The 22,401-nt window shown below is 33.9% G+C and overlaps 1 protein-coding gene across 3 annotated transcripts in view; it reads right to left on the bottom strand.

The window, feature by feature from the left end:
- The window catches only part of LOC129943355 (trehalase-like), a 96,935-nt gene extending 74,743 nt beyond the window's left edge, over positions 1-22,192 (bottom strand). For 2 of the 3 annotated variants that reach the window (XR_008781224.1, XR_008781225.1), the window contains exon 1: positions 22,030-22,187. Coding sequence is in view for 1 of the 3 variants with exons in the window: in XM_056052726.1 (XP_055908701.1) it covers positions 22,030-22,159 (130 nt within the window). In the remaining 2 variants the exon portion in view is untranslated. Of the gene's footprint in view, positions 1-22,029 lie in introns of all 3 variants that reach the window. The other variant, XM_056052726.1, reaches the window with a different exon arrangement.
- Positions 22,193-22,401: the final 209 nt, after the last annotated feature.

Raw genomic sequence — 22,401 nt, 5'->3', positions numbered from 1 at the left:
TGTAGAGGCCGAACTAGAGGTGTAAAATGCAACGAGGACCGGGAGTACAGGACTGATGAGGGTGTTACATGCCAAGGGTCGGAGGTACAGGGTCAGAGTGGTTGTGGTCACGTCGTCGTAGATGGTGATGTAGATGATGATTCGTTAGCAATCAATGAATTGCTCTCGGAATTGGGAACTGTTTGCCTGTCAGCTGGAGATAAAGATTTTGTTCGCGATGATGATGTAGTGGATGTGGGACATCTGGCGCGCGAGGACGGAGAGCAATTGAAGAAGATGCTCGAGAGTTACACACCTAAGAGGTGTAGGTCGTCACCAGTGGAGATGCGGCTAACGCTAACGGATGATGTTCCGGTAAACATGAGACCAAGGAGGTTGCCGTACTGTGATCAACAATTTGTTGAGCAGCAAGTCTCAGAATGGATGAGGGACGGGATCGTACAGCCTAGTTCCTCTGAGTACGCAGCGCCAGTTGTGTTAGTCCAGAAGAAGGATGGAACCAAACGCCTCTGCTGTGACTATCGCAAGCTGAACGAGAAGATTGTGCGAGACAATTTTCCAATGCCGTTGATTGATGATGTCATTGATCAGTTACAGGGTGCTCACGTGTTCACGACATTGGACTTGAGCAACGGATTTTTTCATGTACCTGTTGAGAAGGATTCCAGGAAGTACACTTCGTTTGTGACCCATCATGGACAATTCGAGTTTAAGTACGTTCCCTTTGGTATTTTCAATACTCCAGCCGTGATCTGTCGATATGTCTCGGCAGTGTTGAGACCTCTCATTCGTGATAAGGTGGTAATCGTGTACATGGATGATATCATTATCCCTGCGGCGAACGAGAAAGAAGGCCTGGAGAAATTAGCAAAAGTTTTGGAGGTCACGTTTGTGAACGGTATGCAGATCCGATGGAAAAAATGTAAGTTCTTGAAGAAAAGGATTGAATTTTTGGGGTACATAATAGAGGGCAATAACTTACAGCCATCTGCGGAGAAAACGAAGGCAATCAGAGAATTTTTTATCCCACTTAACCAGAAGTCGCTCCAACGTTTCCTTGGTTTGACGTCATATTTTAGGAGATTTGTCAAGGAGTACGCTTTGATAGCTAAACCGTTGTCCGATATGATGAAGAAGAACCGCGAATTCATGATGGATGTCGAGCAATTAGTTGCGTTCGAACAATTGAAGGAGGCATTGATTAGGTCGCCGGTATTGAAGCTCTTCAACCCCAAAGCAACAACAGAGATTCATACGGATGCTTGTATGTACGGGTACGGTGCAGTGTTGTTGCAACAAGACACAGAAGATCAAGAGTTCCATCCTACGCAGTACATGAGTCGGAAAACAACACCAACCGAGGAGAAGCTACACTCCTACGAACTGGAGGTGCTAGCCATAATTGAGGCTTTGAAAAAGTGGCATGTTTACGTGTTGCGAAAACGGGGAAGAAAGAGGGTTTATTGACACCAATCAATAAGGAACACTCTCCCTTAGGGACGTACCATGTGGATCATGTTGGCCCGATGGAAGCAACCCACAAGCAATACAATCATTTGCTTGTAGTGGTAGATGCGTTCTTGAAATTCACTTGGCTTTATCCAGTGAAAAGTACAGGTTCAGTTGAGGTGATTGATAGACTACAGAAACAGTCAACAGTCTTCGGAAACCCAAGGAGAATAATCTCGGACAGAGGTACTGCTTTCCAAGAGTATTGCACGAGTCAAGGTGTACAGCATTTACTAATAGCGACTGGAGTTCCGAGAGGTAATGGACAGGTGGAACGGATCCATAAGATTGTCGTCTCGATGTTAGCCAAAGCATGTGTCGATAATCCTAGCAATTGGTATAAACACGTTGATAAGGTACAACAAGTGTTGAACAATACACCACCGAGAAGTACCAAAGTCAGTCCGTTTAGGATACTGACAGGCTTGGAAATGAGGATTCCGGACTATCCAATTTTAAGGACAATTTTAGAAGATGAGGTCATGATAGAGTTGGACACCGAGCGTGACGAAGTGAAGGAGACAGCGAGGCAAAATATAGAGGCTATTTAGAAGGAGAACCGGAGGTCATACGACAATAAACGTGTTGTTGCGCCTCAATATAAGTTAGGTGACTTAGTAGCCATCAAACGTACTCAGTTTGGTACAAGCATGAAGCTAAGGCCGAAGTTTTTGGGACCATATAAGATCATGAAGTTGTTAAAACATGGACGTTTTGATGTCGAGAAGGTCGGGAACCGAGAAGGGCCAATTAGGACAACTACAGTGGCGGAATTTATGAAGCGATGGAGTGGTTCATCCGGGGCGGATGAATAAGTAAGGACAGCCGGATGTGGGATTGGCCATACCTTGGCACATCAACCTACGCCAACAGACGAACGAGACAGAACGGACAGACATAACAAAAGAGAACTAGCGTCCCTTCTATTTCAATCCCTTCCTTATTATAGTGTCAGCAGGAGAGAACAGAAAGAATCGTCATTCATTCGAAATCCATCCGCCAAGAGGATAAGACGTGTAAAAGTTTTGCTCTGTTGTTTGTTGTTTTATTAAATATAAATTAATATTTTATCTAAGTAAATAAAGAAACCCCTAGATAATAGGAGCTTGAACCCCACATACATATATTTAAAGATATGCGGACCGAAGTGACTTCCTTCCAGTAAGGTAGCTTGATATTAATTTTAAAAGCAAACCATGAATACAAAAACTTGAAGTATAGCTATGAGAATTATATGACATATTGAGTCGAAAGGTTTGATAAAACCAGTGCAGATATCAAATTGATAGTCACATTCAAAAAATCGGTGATACAATTTGGAAACCAAGTAGAAGTTTCCCGACATAAATCCGTGCTGCTCCACACATTTATATTAAAAATAGATATTGCTCTCAGTTCAGAAAATGTCCAGCATAAAGATATTTATTAAATAGTATCATGAGTAACGAAAACTGACACTGTTTAAAGATAGATAGATAGATTTCAATTAGGTCTAGGATTTACGCAGAATTTCTACTTTTTCTGTGATCGAATGAAAAACAGTATTTGTCCAGCCCATCCCCAAAAAAGGAGCTTCTAAATGACCAACAATACGACTTTCGCAACAATAGGTCTCATAGTTAATCTAACCGAATAGTGGAGCAAATCTTGACATCGTTTTGGAGATAGTAAAATTTTTGCACTTGAAATTTTAAAAGCATTTGAAAGGGTTTAACATCAAAATTTCTTATCGAAAATGCGTGCTTTCGGTTTTTAAGAATCCCTTTTTCAGTGATTTAGTAATAATCTTTCAGATCGATCAATACAAGTAGTATTGGATGAGTTCAAGTTTGAAAACCACAAAATGCTGGTGTGCCCTAGGGCTCTATACTATCTCCAAAATTCTTTTCTCATTTTTACTAATGATCTTCTGTCTGCAACTTCTATTCCAATACATTGTTTCCCTGACGATAATACATTTAGCTTTTCATATTCGTTTTTAGAATCACATCCTGCAACGACAAAATATGACAAGCTCATTTAATCCCGACCTAAACAGCGTTGTACAATGGGGAATTAAAAACCGCGTAGAATTTAATGCTTCGAAAACCCAATGCTTTCTTGTATCGTTAAAGCGAGATATACTCCCCTTGGCATTATTCATTAATGGCACTTGCATCGAGGAGACTGAACATCTCGATATTTTCGGTATGTGTACCACCAACCACCTCTTGTGGAACGGCATTTAGATTGATTGGTGATAATACCATCATTGGATCATTGACCGTTATTTTAACATTTATATACTCTAGAAAAATAGCCAGCTGCATTTCTTCCCCCAAACAGTTCAACCGTAGTACTCGTTCTTTTAAGAATTCTCATCAGTATACCCTTAGCCCAACTTCGGTCGTCCTGTCAATTTCAGAGATTCGTTATTTAGCCGTACTATGCGAATGTGGAATGCCTTGCCACACTCTTTTCCCAGCTATTGCAATATTCAGGAATTGAAAACCAATTGACACCTCCCCTATCTCTATTTCTAAGTGCTCACACTGTGTCTAAACATAATAAGGGTAGTAATATCCCCTTGAAAGTGCGCTTGTTATAAAAAACGAAACATAAAGTTAACATACATACATATGTTCTTTGATGAAAGTCAAGCCTACGTTTTCGAATTAAATTATCGGCTCTTTAACAAGTGTTTTTATTAGTTGTAATACAATTTTTAAATTTGTAAATGAATATATCAAATTAACTAAATGAAGTAAATATTTACTTGTATCATCACCAACACACTATTTCCTTGTTATCATCATTACAGTGAACAGAAAACAGTTTCATTAAAACAAATAAAAAAAAAAACACTTTAGTTAAAAATTCATTTAATTGAATTCAATTTATGGCTGAAAAATAAAGCAATTTCGTGCATGATGCATATTAAATTATGTTATGTTCCTTTCATTGCATTCAAAACCAAGAAAAATATTGTATCTAATTCTTTAAATTTATAAACCTTTTACATGAAGGTTTAATTTTTTCATTTAAAGTTGACTCAATTTAAACATACGTGCTAATAAAATATGTCACCTGGATTAGTTAATTATATACAAAGATGTTTCTTGTGTATCTATCAGATGGCAAATATAACAATCAATAGTTAAAATTACTGTCATACTGTAAATCTATTTTCATAAGAATTTTTAATTAGTGTGGATTTGTAGAGTGTGAATCTGAGGAGGGAGGTTAGATTGTTTCTTTTTTTAACACTTTTTATTTCACGTGTTAAGAAGTACTTTAAAATTTTCCACAAAGAATTCACACTATCCGATGACAAGCTTATCAGAACTAAAAAAGGTCATCTAATTGTCAAAGACTTCAAAAATTAAATGCAAACACTTTTTGACAATAGGGTTATAAAAGGTTTGTTTTTCAGCGCTTCTCAGAGCATGGAGAAGTTGTATTATATCTATGAAATGAGATTCAACTATTTTAAGTTTGTTTTTCAGACTTGATACAAAATCACATAATATTTCACAATAATTCAATTTAATTTTCAACACTCCCATAAAAGAAGTTAAACTAATAGTCAAAGTCGAGGTTAATAAGTGGTGAAGTTAAAAATATATTTACATTTAAAATAGCTTTCTATAATGAAATAAAGGGTGTCCAGTCAGAATTTATCAACTTTAAATAAGGTTCTGTAATCGCAATTGTAGCTTTATTCAAGGTACATTAACCGAACATAGTTTCAACAGGACGGCGGCGCGGTACTCCGCACATAGCTAAAGTGCCGATGGAAAGGCTAAGGACAAAAGCTTACTATAATACAAATCCCGAATAGTTTGGGCCCTGCCTTTTTATTCAAAGCAACACTTCAGCGCTTTGTCACCGTGTAAAAAATAAATAAATATAAATAGGGTGGTATGCAAATAAATGTTTGAATTCCGAAAAAAAATTTGACTCGAATCTGATTTGTTATTATTTGGAAAAAGTGGTTTTTGGAATTCTGGATGTCAAAACTTTGGTTTTTATATTCCATCTTTTCCTAAAACTACATATCTAAGACTTTTAATTATGTTCGAGCAAAATTAAATTCTAGTCTTTAAAAAATAATTTGTTGCATGAATATAATTTGTAAATGATTTTTTCCTTTTTTTTTGATAAATAAACTATCATGTCGATTGCTTTTAATCATTGTATATATATTTTCTATAGTACTCTCATGAAGAGGAACGATCGAAGCGACATCTGAGAGGCGTGGAGATGATTGAATTTGATCCCTTTTTTTATACCCCTCAATAGTTGAGAATGAGAGAAAATTCAACAATAATTAAAGAATAGAAAATAGAGAAGAACATATGCAAATGTAGTAGGAGATCGAGGGAGATAATAGCAACAATGTTTTGACATCATATGTGTGTATGCATATTATACTTGAAGAGGAAAGTTTTTACGGTTATGCTTTGGCAAGAAATAGAAAAAGTATTTATAAGAGAAACAATAACAACGCAAAACAGTACTGCAAAAGTATTTTTTTTGGGGTAGGTAGTGAATATAATATATTTGTTTTCCAATTCAATAGGGTGTTCCTGATAATGGTCTTTATTTTTGATATGACTCTTGAATCAAAAAAAAATTATATTTTATCTTTTGTATACCAAAAATGTAGTTTCACGTAATTCCTTCAGTTTGTTCGTTTTATATGTATAATTCTATATGTTTATATTTATAAAGGGTGAATTTTTAAAAGTCATATGAAAGCATGAAAGTTAAAAACAAACACATACAATTCGGAAAAATGCATGAAATCTTTATTTGAATGGATAGTACGGTCCATATAATTTAATTTTTGAATATTATTTCATGCAGATGTTGAACTTGACCGCGCCTCAAGGGGTCCATTCGCTTAGTCCAATTTCCAATATTTCAATTCAACAAATTGCAAGCGTTGTTCGTTTGTAAGACGATTTATGGTGCAATTATAGACCAAACTGAAGATGTTTGACAGTGAAACAAAACACGAAACGTGCGTCAGCTGTTTAAACCAGTGTTGCCAAAAAGATAACAGGTACAAAATCTCCCTTCACTTTAAAAGGGACTTTTTTGTTTTCAAAAAGATTTTTTTTCCTTTTTAGCTTTTCGGTAATAATTTTTATTTCGTCAGTACTTGCAGTTAAACCTCCAACTATCTACGAATTATTTAGTAAGATCTCATATACTAGAGTCAAATGGGCTATTTGTTCTGATAAGATATCAATTTTTGAGAAGTTTTTGTTGCTAAATTCCTAGACATGCTAATTAAAATGCCCGCCAAAAAAAAAACTCTTGAAACAAGGTGCAAACTCGGCATACAATGCACTTTCAAGTATGTTTGTATCTTTTACAAGAAAAGACCTTAAAAGATTAAAACCGAAAAAAGTAAAATATTCTGGACTATATGAATCGAAGAGTTCCATAGAAGCAATTAATGTTATCATAATGATATCTCCACACAAGAAACACTTCCATTCTGTCAAAATCACGATATCTTATATATTAGGCTTATATCTTTCAAATTAAGGCATTGATATCTGTAAGGTTAATTTTTGAACCTAGTTTTATATTATATTGTATTTATTTATTTGAATGTTCCTATATAAAAATTTAAAATTCAATTCAGTACACCCTATTTAGCCGTTAAAAAACAAAAATCATCCAAGTTTTGAATAAATTTTAATTTTTGATTGTGTTTATACCTACTTGATGCGTACAAATAACAAATAACACGTAAGAATAACAACAACAAAATAACTGAATATATTTAAAATCTTCAATGCATCATATGCCAAATATGGCAACATTTCATTTTTCACAAAAATTGAAAATTGAAAATTTAAAATCTAACGACAATTTTTAAATTCAAAATACCTACAACGTTAAAGTATACCATTGTATATATATTTCTTATAGTACTCCTATGGAACGAACATTTTTATTTCATCTCCACGCCGTTTATGGCGCTGCGTGTATCAAAATGCTTAGTAGGAAATCAAGAATGAGGAGAAAATTACTAAAGAAAGAATGAGAAAAGTAAATTTGCTTAGGTTCCATAAGCATTAATATGTTCGAGGGAGATAGCTAAAATACAAATTTCAAATCAAAAAGGAATAATATTTGTTTACATTTTTTTTGCTTTCACGTGTGAATGTAGAGGAGATGTGCATGCATATGTATTCATATGCTTGTAGCTATGTATACTTTAACGTTGTAGGTATTTTGAAATTAATAATTCTCATTTCATTTTAAATTTTCAATTTTTGTGAAAAATGAAATGTTGCCATATTTGGCATATGATGCATTGAAGATTTTAAATATATTCAGTTATTTTGTTGTTGTTATTCTTACGTGTTATTTGTTATTTGTACGCATCAAGTAGGTATAAACACAATCAAAAATTAAAATTTATTCAAAACTTGGATGATTTTTGTTTTTTAACGGCTAAATAGGGTGTACTGAATTGAATTTTAAATTTTTATATAGGAACATTCAAATAAATAAATACAATATAATATAAAACTAGGTTCAAAAATTAACCTTACAGATATCAATGCCTTAATTTGAAAGATATAAGCCTAATATATAAGATATCGTGATTTTGACAGAATGGAAGTGTTTCTTGTGTGGAGATATCATTATGATAACATTAATTGCTTCTATGGAACTCTTCGATTCATATAGTCCAGAATATTTTACTTTTTTCGGTTTTAATCTTTTAAGGTCTTTTCTTGTAAAAGATACAAACATACTTGAAAGTGCATTGTATGCCGAGTTTGCACCTTGTTTCAAGAGTTTTTTTTTTGGCGGGCATTTTAATTAGCATGTCTAGGAATTTAGCAACAAAAACTTCTCAAAAATTGATATCTTATCAGAACAAATAGCCCATTTGACTCTAGTATATGAGATCTTACTAAATAATTCGTAGATAGTTGGAGGTTTAACTGCAAGTACTGACGAAATAAAAATTATTACCGAAAAGCTAAAAAGGAAAAAAAATCTTTTTGAAAACAAAAAAGTCCCTTTTAAAGTGAAGGGAGATTTTGTACCTGTTATCTTTTTGGCAACACTGGTTTAAACAGCTGACGCACGTTTCGTGTTTTGTTTCACTGTCAAACATCTTCAGTTTGGTCTATAATTGCACCATAAATCGTCTTACAAACGAACAACGCTTGCAATTTGTTGAATTGAAATATTGGAAATTGGACTAAGCGAATGGACCCCTTGAGGCGCGGTCAAGTTCAACATCTGCATGAAATAATATTCAAAAATTAAATTATATGGACCGTACTATCCATTCAAATAAAGATTTCATGCATTTTTCCGAATTGTATGTGTTTGTTTTTAACTTTCATGCTTTCATATGACTTTTAAAAATTCACCCTTTATAAATATAAACATATAGAATTATACATATAAAACGAACAAACTGAAGGAATTACGTGAAACTACATTTTTGGTATACAAAAGATAAAATATAATTTTTTTTTGATTCAAGAGTCATATCAAAAATAAAGACCATTATCAGGAACACCCTATTGAATTGGAAAACAAATATATTATATTCACTACCTACCCCAAAAAAAATACTTTTGCAGTACTGTTTTGCGTTGTTATTGTTTCTCTTATAAATACTTTTTCTATTTCTTGCCAAAGCATAACCGTAAAAACTTTCCTCTTCAAGTATAATATGCATACACACATATGATGTCAAAACATTGTTGCTATTATCTCCCTCGATCTCCTACTACATTTGCATATGTTCTTCTCTATTTTCTATTCTTTAATTATTGTTGAATTTTCTCTCATTCTCAACTATTGAGGGGTATAAAAAAAGGGATCAAATTCAATCATCTCCACGCCTCTCAGATGTCGCTTCGATCGTTCCTCTTCATGAGAGTACTATAGAAAATATATATACAATGATAGGAGTACTATAAGAAATATATATACAATGTTTTAATTTATTCTCTAGAAAATAAAAAAAATAGGTGACAGCTGCCAAATCCGAATTAGAAATCAGAAAATTTACTAAGCATCCGTAGAATAATGGTTAGTGTTTAGGACTGTCATGCCAGAGGTATTAGGTCAAATTTCTGGCTGAACAGTTAGGTTTTTTTTGCGAAGAATTGACAAATCCTCCAAGAGAAATTCATGCTATTAAAAGTGCTTTCTCAAATTAGTCTGTAAGCCCCTTCTATCCCTGACATTACTAGTCGACAGAAATGGTTGGGAACTGGTTTCTGTACGAGCTGTTGCGCCACCTAATTTAGAACGAAAACTCTTGTTGACTAAAAGAATCGCTCGAACTAAAAACGTTATAGCGACTTTAGTTGAATTTTATATTTTAAAACGTTTTCCAATAAGTACAGGTTGGTTTTGACAGATTGTGGCGGCCATATTACTTTTTTTTTTTTATAATAAAAGCACACTCAAGGGAATATATTACCCTTATTATGTAGACACAGTGTGAGCACTAGGAAAGGGAGAGAGGGGTTGAAAAGAGATGTCGGTGCACATTGGTTTTGAATTCCTGAATATTGCAATAGCTGGGAAAGACGGAGTGTGGCAAGGCATTCCACATTCGCATAGTACGGCTAAAAAACGAATCTCTGTACTTGACAGTACGACCGAAGATGGGCGCGAGGGTATATTGATGAGCATTCCTAGAAGCGCGAGTATTACGGTTGAACTGTTTATGGGGAGAAATGCAGCTGGCTATTTCTCTAGAGCATAAACCATTAAAATAACGGTAAAACAGGGTGAGGCAAGAAACATTTCGACGTAGTTCAAGTGACGTAAATGATCTTATGATGGTAATATCACCAATCAATCTAAATGCTCTACGTTCAATACTATTCAAGAGGCTTAAGTAAGTTGCAGGAGCACCAGCCCAGATATGGGAATTATACTCAAGCTAAGTCTTGTAAATAACAGCTAGATCAGAGGGGAAGAAAAAGTTCTTGCATCGCCTTAGAAAACCCAAACATCTTGCTGCATTTTTGGCGACATCGAGTATGTGATCGTTCCACAAAAGGTGGTTGGTGATACACATACCAAGAATATCGAGATGTTCAGTTTCCTCGATGCAAGTGCCATTTATGGATAATCGCTTTAACGCTACAAGACCGCATTGCGTTTTCGAAGCATTAAATTCCACGCGGTTTCTTATTCCCCATTGTACAATGCTGTTTAGGTCGAAATTTACTGAGCTTATCATATTTTGTCGTTGCAGTTCCACATCCGAAGAAGAGGGGTGTGAATCTGAAAACGAATATGAAAAGCTAAGAGTACTATCGTCAGCGAAACAATGTATTGGATTAGATGTTGCAGACAGGAGATCATTAATAAAAATGAGAAGAGAGTTGGAGATAGAACAGAGCCCTGGGGCACACCAGCATTTATTTTGTGGTTTTCAGACTTGAATCCATCCAATACAACTTGTATTGAAAATACAACTTGTATTAAAAATACAACTTGTATTGAACGATTAGAAAGGTAATTACTAATCCAATGAAGGAGGGATTCATGCAAACCGAAAGCACGCATTTTCGATATAAGAGAGCCTGATGCCAAACTCTATCAAATGCTTTTGAAATATCTAGTGCAATAATCTTACTTTCTCCAAACTTTCTGCCTTTTAATCAGTCCTTAAAGGTAAATATTCATGGTAAGTAAAAGCATGATTATTAAAATGGGTGTTCTCTAGTTGCAACGATATACGCATTGAGCCCTTTTTATTGGGTACATAGTCGTCCTTTCAAGTCGACTAATTAATGTTCGAGTTAATCGGCTCAGTGAACAATCAGCCTAAACCCTTACTAACAGAAGCAGGATCTGTCAAAAACATTGCTTCTGTTAGTAAAAGTGTGAAAAAGAATCCAAAGGCAGTCAATTTCGCATCGCTCACAAGAACTTGACCAGTCGTAGGCCACAGCATGGGGAAATTTGCTATGTGATTTGGGCCCGAACCCATACGTCTATATGCAGATCACAATTTCGGTAAAAAAAATCTGTAGCTATGGGGAAAATTTTTCGACGAATAGACAAATAAGCAGAATTGCCTAATTTAAGACGTCACCAATAAAGTGTGGATGCATCATTGGTCCAAGCCATCACTGTTAACAGCGATCGCTTTAAGTCGATGACCACTAACTTTTATCGTCCTGACTCGGATGATATAAACACCGAAAACACATAGTTTCAACTGGACGACGATACTTGAAACACAGCTCAAATAACAATCGATATTCTGTGCGATCGGTTCCATATCATGGTTATATCGCACTGAAGCCAATTAGCCAAAATCGTGTCATTCGGCCCTTAGACTTTTTCTTTTTCGCAGGTCTATGCGAATAAGCCCCAATGCCACTATCCATGGATGGTACTTGCACCGAAGGGACCAAACCGCTGGGTAAGTGCATTACAAACTACTTGTTGTGGAGTGATCGGAATGCTGCTACTCGTTGGAAGTTTTTTATCGCTTCTGCTCTGGCCAAAATGCTGCTAAGTGTTAAGGTCTTCTCCGACGGTGTAATAAGTTGCTTACCCCTTCTGATCTTTTTTTAAAAAGCCTATATGTGTCTTAAACTCGTGTACAATTCCCATATCTGGGCAGATACTCTTATAACCCACTTGAAACTCTTGGATCGGAACTTAAAAGATAGCTCTAACTATGATAGGTGAACGTTTTTGAACTGACAATTTTTTTATCTCTAGAGCACCGGCGCGGTCGTAAGGTTTCTTGCTTGTTATTATTTTATCGCTTCTTTCATAAGCAATGATCTAGTGAAATAGCCAATTTAAAGAATTTAATCGTAATCCCCTTTTTTTCTAGGAATGCTCATCAGTTTACTCCTGATCCTTATTTCGGGCGTTCTCTAAAGTACAGGAATCTTTTTACAGTCGCACAACACGAATGTGGAATGCTTTACTAAGCTCAGTATTTCAAACTCATAACAATGTGCAGACATTCAAAACCAATGTGTATCGGTATCTCCTTTCTAATCATATCCTTCACTCACTGTGATACTTTTTAAAACATTAAAAGAGGATGGGATGCGACCCACACTGATAACTTCTCATCCCGTCTGTCGATTTGTCTTGCTTAAAAGTTTGTCTATATGTATTTTTACCAAATTTACGCACTATTTTTTGTAGATTTTATTTTTTATGAAAAAAACGGACTGTTGGATTTTTATATAAAAATTACTGAATATTGAAAAAAATATTTTCTCTGAAATAAAATAAGTTTGAAGCCAATATTTTTAATTTTTGAAAAGCTATTTGAGCCGAAAGTAAATTTTTACCAAGTTTTAGTAGGTATTGTTTTTTTTTAGAGTTTTATTTTTTTGTAAAAAAACTGTCAATTCGAATTTTTTTAAAAATTTTACCAAATGTTGAAAACAATATTTCTTATAAGATAAAATTAGTTTGAAGCCAATATTTAACATTTTTGAAGAGATATTTGAGTCGAAAATCAATTTTTACCAACTTTAATACATTTTTTTAAGGTTTTTATGTTTTGTAAAAAAACTGTCAATTAGATTTTTCTCAAAATTTTATCAGATGTCAAAAACATTATTCTTCGTTTCAATTTGATTTTTCTCAAAATTTGTCCTAATGTTGAAAACAATATTTCTTATAAGAAAAAATTAGTTAGAACCTATTATCTCAAAGTTTTTAAAAGATATTCGAGTCGAAAATCATTTTTTACGAACTTTTGTTAATTTTTTTTTCGGTTTTTAATTTTTTGTACAAAAACTGTCAAATCGATTTTTTTCAAACTTTAACTGAATGTTGACAACAAGATGTTTTGAAAGATAAAAGTAAATTAAAGCCAATATCTCAAAGTTTTGAAAAGATATTTGAGTCAAAAATCAATTTTTACCAACTTTTATACATTTTTTTAAGGTTTTTATTTTTTGTAAAATCTATTTTTCTCAAAATGTTATCAGATGTCAAAAACATTATTCTTCGTTGCACAAAATTGTTTTAGAGATGAAATCATATTTCAGTCGTAAAATTTTGGAGGTGACACATTTTTTTTCAGTTTTATTGATTTATAAAAAAAACCGATATATTGATTTTTTTCAAAAAATATACCTGTTTGGTACCACGTTACAATATATTATATAAATTTAATTCCAGTCTCTAGCGTTTTTGGTTCGTAAGATATTTAAGGTTAACCAAAATTTTCACCTTTTTTTCAAACTGCTATGGTAAAAAAACCACCCACGCAATTTTCTTGAGAGCCCTTTCTGCATCTTTCTGCCTTATTTTCTGTATAACAAAATTTATTTGAAATCGATATCTCTTCCGGTTCTTGAGCTATGGACGACGAAAAAAACGTCTCGAACGTACGGACGTACGAATGTACGTACACACGCACGCACAGACATCTTTCTAAAAATCTTTTATTTCAACTCTAGGGACCTTGAAACGTCGAGAAATGTCAAAATTTCCAATTTGACAAATCGGACCCATTACAATAATTTCCTATGGGAAGTTAAAAACTAAATAAAGCCGATTGACGCCTTGGACATCTAGTTTTTGCAGACAAACGAACTCAATTTCTGCAACAAGTGGTTAACATTATGACTTCTCTGCTGGAATTTATTGAAGTGCTTGAGTGCGCGCACAATATATCAAATAGCCACCACGCCTTTCAAAGACAAAAGCCTGAGTTATGCACCAAAGTTATTGAAAACTGGACCTCTAATATTTCGGGGGATAAATGGACACAGTAGCTTCAAACAATATTCTCATTCTGTACAAAATATTGCTTTTAACATTTTTTTAAATATCCAATCGCATACTTTTTATATGCAATACAAAACTGGAAATAAAAATTCACATACACAAAACTTGATACGAAAACATAATGTAAGTAATTTTTACGGAACGGTCCAATATATACAAAAACTGCAAAATTTTATATTAAAAAAAAAATCTCTCAAGAATCTTATCTTCGACATTCAAAACTAATTATTTATCTTCCTACACTATTGTTGATAAAAAATTATATACATTCCTATATTTGGCTCTATGTCTATCTCAAAGCTTCAAAAGTAAATTACTTTATAAGTGAAAGGAAATCTCAATTTAGAAGCGTGCATGATTCCAATTGAATAAACCAAAAACCTAGCGCCAAATCATCAACACACACTAGAATTGGATAAATTTTGAATTGATGGATGTGGATAAACGACTCGTGTATTTGAATTCAGACGGATGCAATAAATGAATCTTTAACGAAACAGATACGTTCAGTCCACAATCGCAACGTATCTAAATAACAATGACAGAACGCAACGTCCGTCTAGGTTTATTTTTTATGAAAATGCCTTCATTACAAATTGATGTAAAATGATTTTATTCAATCAATTTGCGCAGCAAATCTAATTTGTATCCAATTGGTGGAAATATTTATTTTTCATTTTTGAGATAAAAAATACAAAAAAAAACAAACATTTATAATTTTTGCCAAAATTAATTATTTTATTGAAGGAAGTCTGCTTTTAATTTTCTATGAATATAGATACCAATTTTATCGGTTTTACTTGTTTGCCTTGTGAGTTGTGTTGTGACACCTTTGCTTTACTCGACGTGGTCCGAGCCGCAGCCGAGTCTGATGCAATTGTCATGGATACGAAAGCAACTTTGGAATAGATATTTTTATTCATTACACACATGTAGATACACTACACACATAGATACTTTCAGTTCTGTGTTTGTAGAATGTTTTAAGAGTATTTGTTTTGGGGGCTCGTCACTGTTCAGTGTTCACTGTTAATAATTATTATTATCTTTGCCAACTCACGTGTTTTCTTATTTTATATATGTATTTTTGTATCTACCCTATAGCCTAGAGAACCGAACGGGAGAGTGAATGTAGTCATACGGGCAACAACCAGTTAATTGTTGCTACGTGATAGTATTGTTGATTTGCCTTTAAACAAAAACAACAAAAACACTAAATACTAGTTTAACGAATTTATTTTTAAAGCTATTCCCTCTTTTAAAATAAAGCACATACAAGACGTGCAAGCATATAAATATTTATAATGCTTTCGTTAACATACTAAACATGCTGTGTTTACAATATACACTATAATTTTAATTTTTGACCTTTTCAATGTCAATGACATTTATTACTCTTATTTTTGTATTTAATTTAAGTGGGGAACTAGTTTCTATTTTATTTATATCTAAATATAAGCTTCGTTAAATAGTTTGAAATGTGTTAGTAGAAAAATTTAAGGTTTAATTTTAATTTTTAGTGAAGAAACCTGTGGGTATTTAAAGGGTTTTCCAATTTGAGGTTTTATTTTGCCCGTTACTTGGGCAGCTGTCACTTTTGAAACTGTCATCTATTGTCATTTGACAAGTAAAAGCTACGTTACTACTAAAAATATAACGATACAGATACAATGTCATGCAGTTACAGCTCGCAAAAATAAAGACTTGGGTTTTTAAAGTTCAGATAGCACAAAGTCAGCTAGCAATGTTGCCGAGGTTTTAAACTGTCATGCTACTTTTTTAACAATATTCTGAAAAGAATTGTGCAAAACTCAATCGTCAATCTTCCAAATATTTATACATATATGGCGCTTAGGCTTATACCTTGTCAGAGCAAGATAAGAACGTATTAAGATCTTCGAGAGAAGAGTTTGAGAGTGGATGAGAAGATACAACGACGAACCAACCTAACCAGGCTTCACAGCGACATTGATCTACTGGGTGGGTGATGCAGAACAAATGGACATTAACGCTCAAGCCCGGAAGGTCTTCGAATCCAGTTCCGAGTGATAGCGCAGTAAAGGAAGACCGCGACTCAAGTGGAGCACGACGCCGGCCGCACCGGTGGGAAAGGACCTTTAATAACTTGTGTTGCAAAACTGGATACAGTTAGCTAGGGACCAAAGTGGCTGGAGAAACATGGTGGTTGCGGTCAAGGTCTATCCCAGATTATAGTGAAACCTTAAGTAAGAAGATGAATAAGCTAGCAATGTCGTAACCTTGCTGCTTGTGGTCTTGAAATAAAAACGATCTCAAGGGTATGCGCAATTAGGAATAGAGCCTTGGCCAAGAGTGTACAGGATTAAGTTTGGTGTAAAATAAAAGATGAAGTTGAGATTGTGATTGTGATAAGAGTGGCAAGGCTTTGCATTTGGGGCTCGACAAATTTATGAATGATTTTTGAAAAGTCTGTTGCTGTTTGGTGGGGTTCTCGCGCAATTAGCCGATATAGTCTAAACATTTATTTAGAGGCAGACACAATCCACCAAAAACCTAAACAACCGAAGATCCAAAAACTTATTTAACATTTTGTTTATTAGTGGTTTCGCTGTAAAAATACAATATTGATATACTTTTCTGTTAAGTTCCTAAAGGGTTGCATGGCGAAAACCAAATCCATTTGTGCACACTATAATTGACAGCTTTGCAAAAAAAGTAACCCTGAGCTTGACTCGCTCAGAAAAGTATGCAGGAAACTTTTCAACCGACCCAAAGCCGCAAGACTAGTCTCTCACTGGGATTCTTACAAAGAATCTCTAAGAATTTACAAGAAGGCATTAAGGAAATCTAATTCTTCTATCTGTGGCACGATAGAAGGAACTTCTGAAGTCTTTAGGTTACGGAAAATTCTTTCAACTAATCCAGCGATGCCATGCTGCTTGAAAAATACAGACGGCTCCTGGACAAATTTAAGCAATGAATCGCTGAACTTACTACTATATACTCATTTTCCTGGTAGTTCTCTTACCAAAACTTACAACGGTTGTATACGTTAAAGTCCCACTAAAACATATCCATAAGGTTTGATCACAAGGGACAAGCTTCAATGTGCTCTCAACAGCTTCAAACCTTTTAATTTTGCAGGACCAGATGGAATAATACCAGCCGAGCTACAAAAGACATAATTGCACCAATCCTTGAGGCAATTTTTACCAGCTGTCTTTACCGGGTCCATGTTCCCTCGGCATGAAGGTAAATGCTCGCAAGTCAATACTTAAGATCTACGACCTATAAGTCTATCATCATTCCTTCTTTAGACTTTGAAAAGATTGATTGATATCCATTTAAGGACAAGTATCGGTACAAGACTTCTGTCTTCGTCTCAACATGCCTACTGTAAAGCTAAATTGGTGGAATAAGTGTAACACACTTTAGTACGCACCATCGAATATTCCCTCCATCATAAAGAGTTCACTATGGTTGCTTTCCTTGACATCGAAGGTGCCTTTAACAATGTGGAAACATTTGCACTAACATAATTAATGTTGAGAGTTCACTTGAGGAGTTAATTCATTTAATGCTGACTAGCAGAATAATTAACTCAAAACTGGGCAACTCTTTTGGCAGACGATTCGCTAGTAGAAGGTCACCGCAAGGTGGTGTTCTATCCCCTCTCCTCTGAAACCGAGTGGTGAATGAAATCCTAACTAGTCTGGATGCGGAGGGCCTTAGAGTGATAGCCTATGCGGACGACGTTGCTATAGCAGTTTCAGGAAACCATCTTAAAACCATAGAAGAACTCTTACAAAATGCCTTAGACAGACTAATACTTTGAGCTGATCGATGTGGACTGGGTGTTAACCCACACAAAACCGATTTAGTCTTATTTTCGATTAGATACAAAATTCCACTTGTCAACCCTCCCTATATTAAAGGAATCCAATTAAAATTCTCAGACGGGGCTAAATACCTGGGTTTTGTCTTAGATAAGAAACTAAATTGGAAACGCAACGTACAGGAAAGAGTCAAGAGTTTTTCTTGCAAAAAAGATATTGATAATAAATGGGGCTTACAACCCAGAATCACGCATTGGCTATATACATCGGTAACCATAAATCGGATCGCTTCGCACGGCCCCATCTGCAGCACTGGACAGCTTACTCTACCTAACTCCTCTTGGCATATTTAGCAAACAAATAGTTGCAAGTTCTGCTATTCGCCTCAAAGCTTCGTCGCAGTGGATTCACAACAACATTGGCCACTCCGTAATTCTAAGGTACTTAGAATCAATTCCAAAGCACACAGGCGACACCATCCCCCCCAATTCGACAGAAATTTCCAAATTTCTATACCTCCCAGATTTTTCTGGCGATAAAAGAAGTCTTGTCCTGACTTAAAGAAAACGTGGTATCAACGTCTCATATCTGTATTTCCTCAAATAGTCAGGCTGCTATCAAATCTCTGGCCTCTTTCTCTACAAACTCTATAACAGTCCATAACTGTCGATCATCTCTAATGGGGATGGCACAACAGTTTAATTTTCACCTTTGCTGGATACCGGGCCATAGAGACATTCTACTTTAATAACCTAACCTAACCATAAGTACAAATCTGACTCACGTCATAACAAAAGAATTTTATTTAAATCTTCTGGTACAGCCTTTAGGATTTCAAAAATGTACCCTCAATTTTTCGGAAAACTAGAAACTATTCCAAATTGTTGCTACATTTCTTCAAATTAGACCAAAACAGAAAGTATGTAAAATTTCGCTTTTCTAACTGAACTGGCATTGTAGTCCACCCGGAACGTAGGAAGGTATTGTAATCCGTCCGATTTTTCGAATTGAAAATTTTTACATTTCTCTACGTTTCGAGGTCCCTAGATTCGAAATAAAAGATTTTTAGAGAATTGTTTGTTTGCGCGTGTACGTACGTTCCGGAAACTTTTTTCGTCGTCCATAGCTAGAGAAGGAGTAGAAATATTGACTTCAAATAAATGTTAATATTAATGCAAAAAGATGCAGAAAGGTCTCTCGAAATAAATTGAGTGGATGGTTAACTCAAAATATCTCATGAACCAAAAACACTTGACGCTTGAAATAAATTGTATACTATATATTGCGACGTGATACGAAATTTTTTGAAAAAAATTGATTAACCTTTTTTTTTATAAATCAAAAAACTGAACAAAAATATTTGTCACCTCAAAAATTTTACGAACACAAACTGATTTTATCTCCAAAATAATTGTATGCAATGAAGAATAACGTTTTTGACATGTGGTAAAATTTCCACAAAAAGAGAATTGTCATTTTTTTATAAAAAATAAAAAAAATATCACTTAAAGTTTTTGTACAATTGAATTTCGACTCAAACCTATTTTCAAAAATTAAAAACATTTGATTCAAACTAATTTTAGCTCACAGAAAATATCGGTTTTCGACTAAAAATCTCATTAGCAAAAATAAATTTTGAAATGAAACTATTTCATCATTTTCAATAAGTTTTTCGTTAATTTTCAGTTATTTTTTTATAAAAATTCAAATGACAATTTTTTTAACAAAACACTAAAAAAGATATTCGAGTCGAAAATCAATTTTTACCAACTTTCAGTACGTGTGTAAGGTTTTTATCTCTTGTAAGAAACCGTCAGTTCGATTTGAGAAAAATCGAATTGACAGTTTTTTATAAAAAATAAAAACCTAAAAAAAACATTACCCAAAGTTGGTACAAATTATTTTCGACTCAAATATCTTTTCAAAACTTTGAGATATTGGCTTTAAATTTGTATCTTTTTAAATATATTGTTGTCAACACTCAGTAAAATTATGAGGAAAATCGAATTGACAGTTATTTTTACAAAAAATAAAAACTTAAAAGAAAATTTAAAAAAAAACTAATAAAAATGGATTTTCGACTCAAATATCTTTTTAAAACTTTGAGATGATGGCTTGCAGCTAACACTAACTAACAAGAAATAATGTTTTCAACATTCGGAAAAGTTTTGAAAAAATCGAATTGACAGTTTTTTGACAAAAATTTAAACCTAAACAAAAAAAATTAATAAAAGTTGCTAAAAATGTATTTATTTTTCATAAAAAAAAATAAAATCTACAAGAAATGGTACGCACATTTTGTAAAAATTAATGTTCGGTTCTTGATATCTCTCAAATTTATTTCATTCATCCAATTTGTAAAAATTTAAGAAATGTTACCATTGAATAATTACAAATTACATTGTATTGTTATTATTCAATGATGCTACTAAAATTGGTTAAAATTTGTTTTCGATTACAAATCTATTTAACAAAACTCGATTTTCAAGCTTAACTATTTCTTTATATGAAAAATATTGTTGGTAATTTTAAAACTTTAAGAATAATTCAATTGACAACTTTTTTAACCGAACACAAAAACCTACAAACATTTAACCCGCGAATGGTGACGTACTGGTCTATGAGACCGCGAAAAAATGCGAATAAAATTCTCCTCCGTTATTGTCTTTTGTTGAATTTGTGTATTGTCATAACAGAGCTTCTGTTGATTTAATATCGTTGTTTTATTGTCAAGGAACATATATTTAAAAAAAAATTGAAATATTAGTAACATATTTCGAAAAATCTTACGTTGAAAAACCCGGTCCATGAGACCGGCGTCACCATTGATCAAAGTCAAATTTGCGTCACCAACGGCGGGTTAAGCAAGACAAATCGACAGACAGGATGGGAAGTTATCAGTGTGGCTCGCATCGCAGCCTCTTTTTTAAACCATTGTAGTAAACAAACCTTCTCCTCAATTTTTTGAAAGTCTTTTCTGCATCTTTCTGTGAAACCAAAATCTACTGGTTTTTACGATATGGACGGCTAAAAATGGTATCCCGACGCACATACAGGCATCTCTTAAACATCATTGATTTAGATTCTAGGGACCCTCAAACGTCGATAATTGTCAACATTTTATATTTGCAAAATCGGACTGATTACAATAAATTGAATTATTAAAAGTAAATCCCAAAAAATGTATTAAAGTAAAAGTTTTGAAATTTGTATAATTTTTGAATTTCAAGATTCAAAATTTCCGGAATTTTAGATTTGAAGAATGTTGGTATTAGGCATTTCATTTTTCGGGTTTTTGTCCCCAATACCTATTTATCATTTAAGTTGAATCATCTTTAACAAAGATAAGTTAAACACAACGCAATTGAACCCACGTTAAAATAGTTTTTCAAAAACTCTTAAATTACGTTTACTGTGCACTTTAATTTATTGTATCTAAAGTATAACGTCACTGGTGCCGGCAACGTTTTGTTTACTTGCCAATACAACAAAATGTAGTATCTATGGTTATATGGGTTCTTTATCCAAATAACCTTTCGAAGATATTTCACCACACATCGCACACATTTAATAATGCGATATGCGAGAGAACTTGCCTCGATATGAGTGCGTATAAAACGTGTATTTTTTTTATTTGAGGAAAGAAATCCCCTTCTCTCTTCTTTTGACCATCACTATAGCGCAACTCGAATCCGCTTTAGCATTGTTTTGTTGTTGTGTCTGCGATATCCCAAACATAACCACACTTTTTTTAGCTACAATATTTATGCTTTGTTTTTATTTTTGAAGATTGTTGCACAAAACAAAAGTCACTCACGTTGAATGATCACAGGTATGCAGCTATCATCAGTGTTTATTTTTTAAGGGTAAAAGAATCTTAAACAAACTCAAGAAAAAGACGCAAAGTAACAAACACACTTTCTTAACTTACTTGAGTGACTTTTCAAAAACTGTCGTCGTCGCGGTGGCGGTCGGTGGCGTGGTGTTTCGAGCTGAAGGTGACGAATGAACTGAAAATTAAAATTACTCCACAAATGCAAACACTTAAGTGAATTAAACATTCAGTTGTTTTAACAGAAAAACACAAACAAAAAAACACAAAAACGTATAAAATGAGTTCATTAATTAAACTAAATTTATAGTAAAACTTAATTGGCGTAGGTAGGACAGCAGATGGGTTTTTAAGTAAACAGAGATGAGTGAAAAACGCAAAAAAACGACCTCATGAATCGGATGGCTTTCACAAACTAAACGTCTACTTCATAAATACAACGAACTGTTGGTCTTGGTCATAGTCATGATG

This window comes from Eupeodes corollae, chromosome 1, assembly GCF_945859685.1.
Source record: "Eupeodes corollae chromosome 1, idEupCoro1.1, whole genome shotgun sequence".
NCBI classification, from domain to species: domain Eukaryota; kingdom Metazoa; phylum Arthropoda; class Insecta; order Diptera; family Syrphidae; genus Eupeodes; species Eupeodes corollae.
Note: the sequence above shows the minus strand (reverse complement) of the source record. Positions and strands in the feature narration are given on the sequence as shown.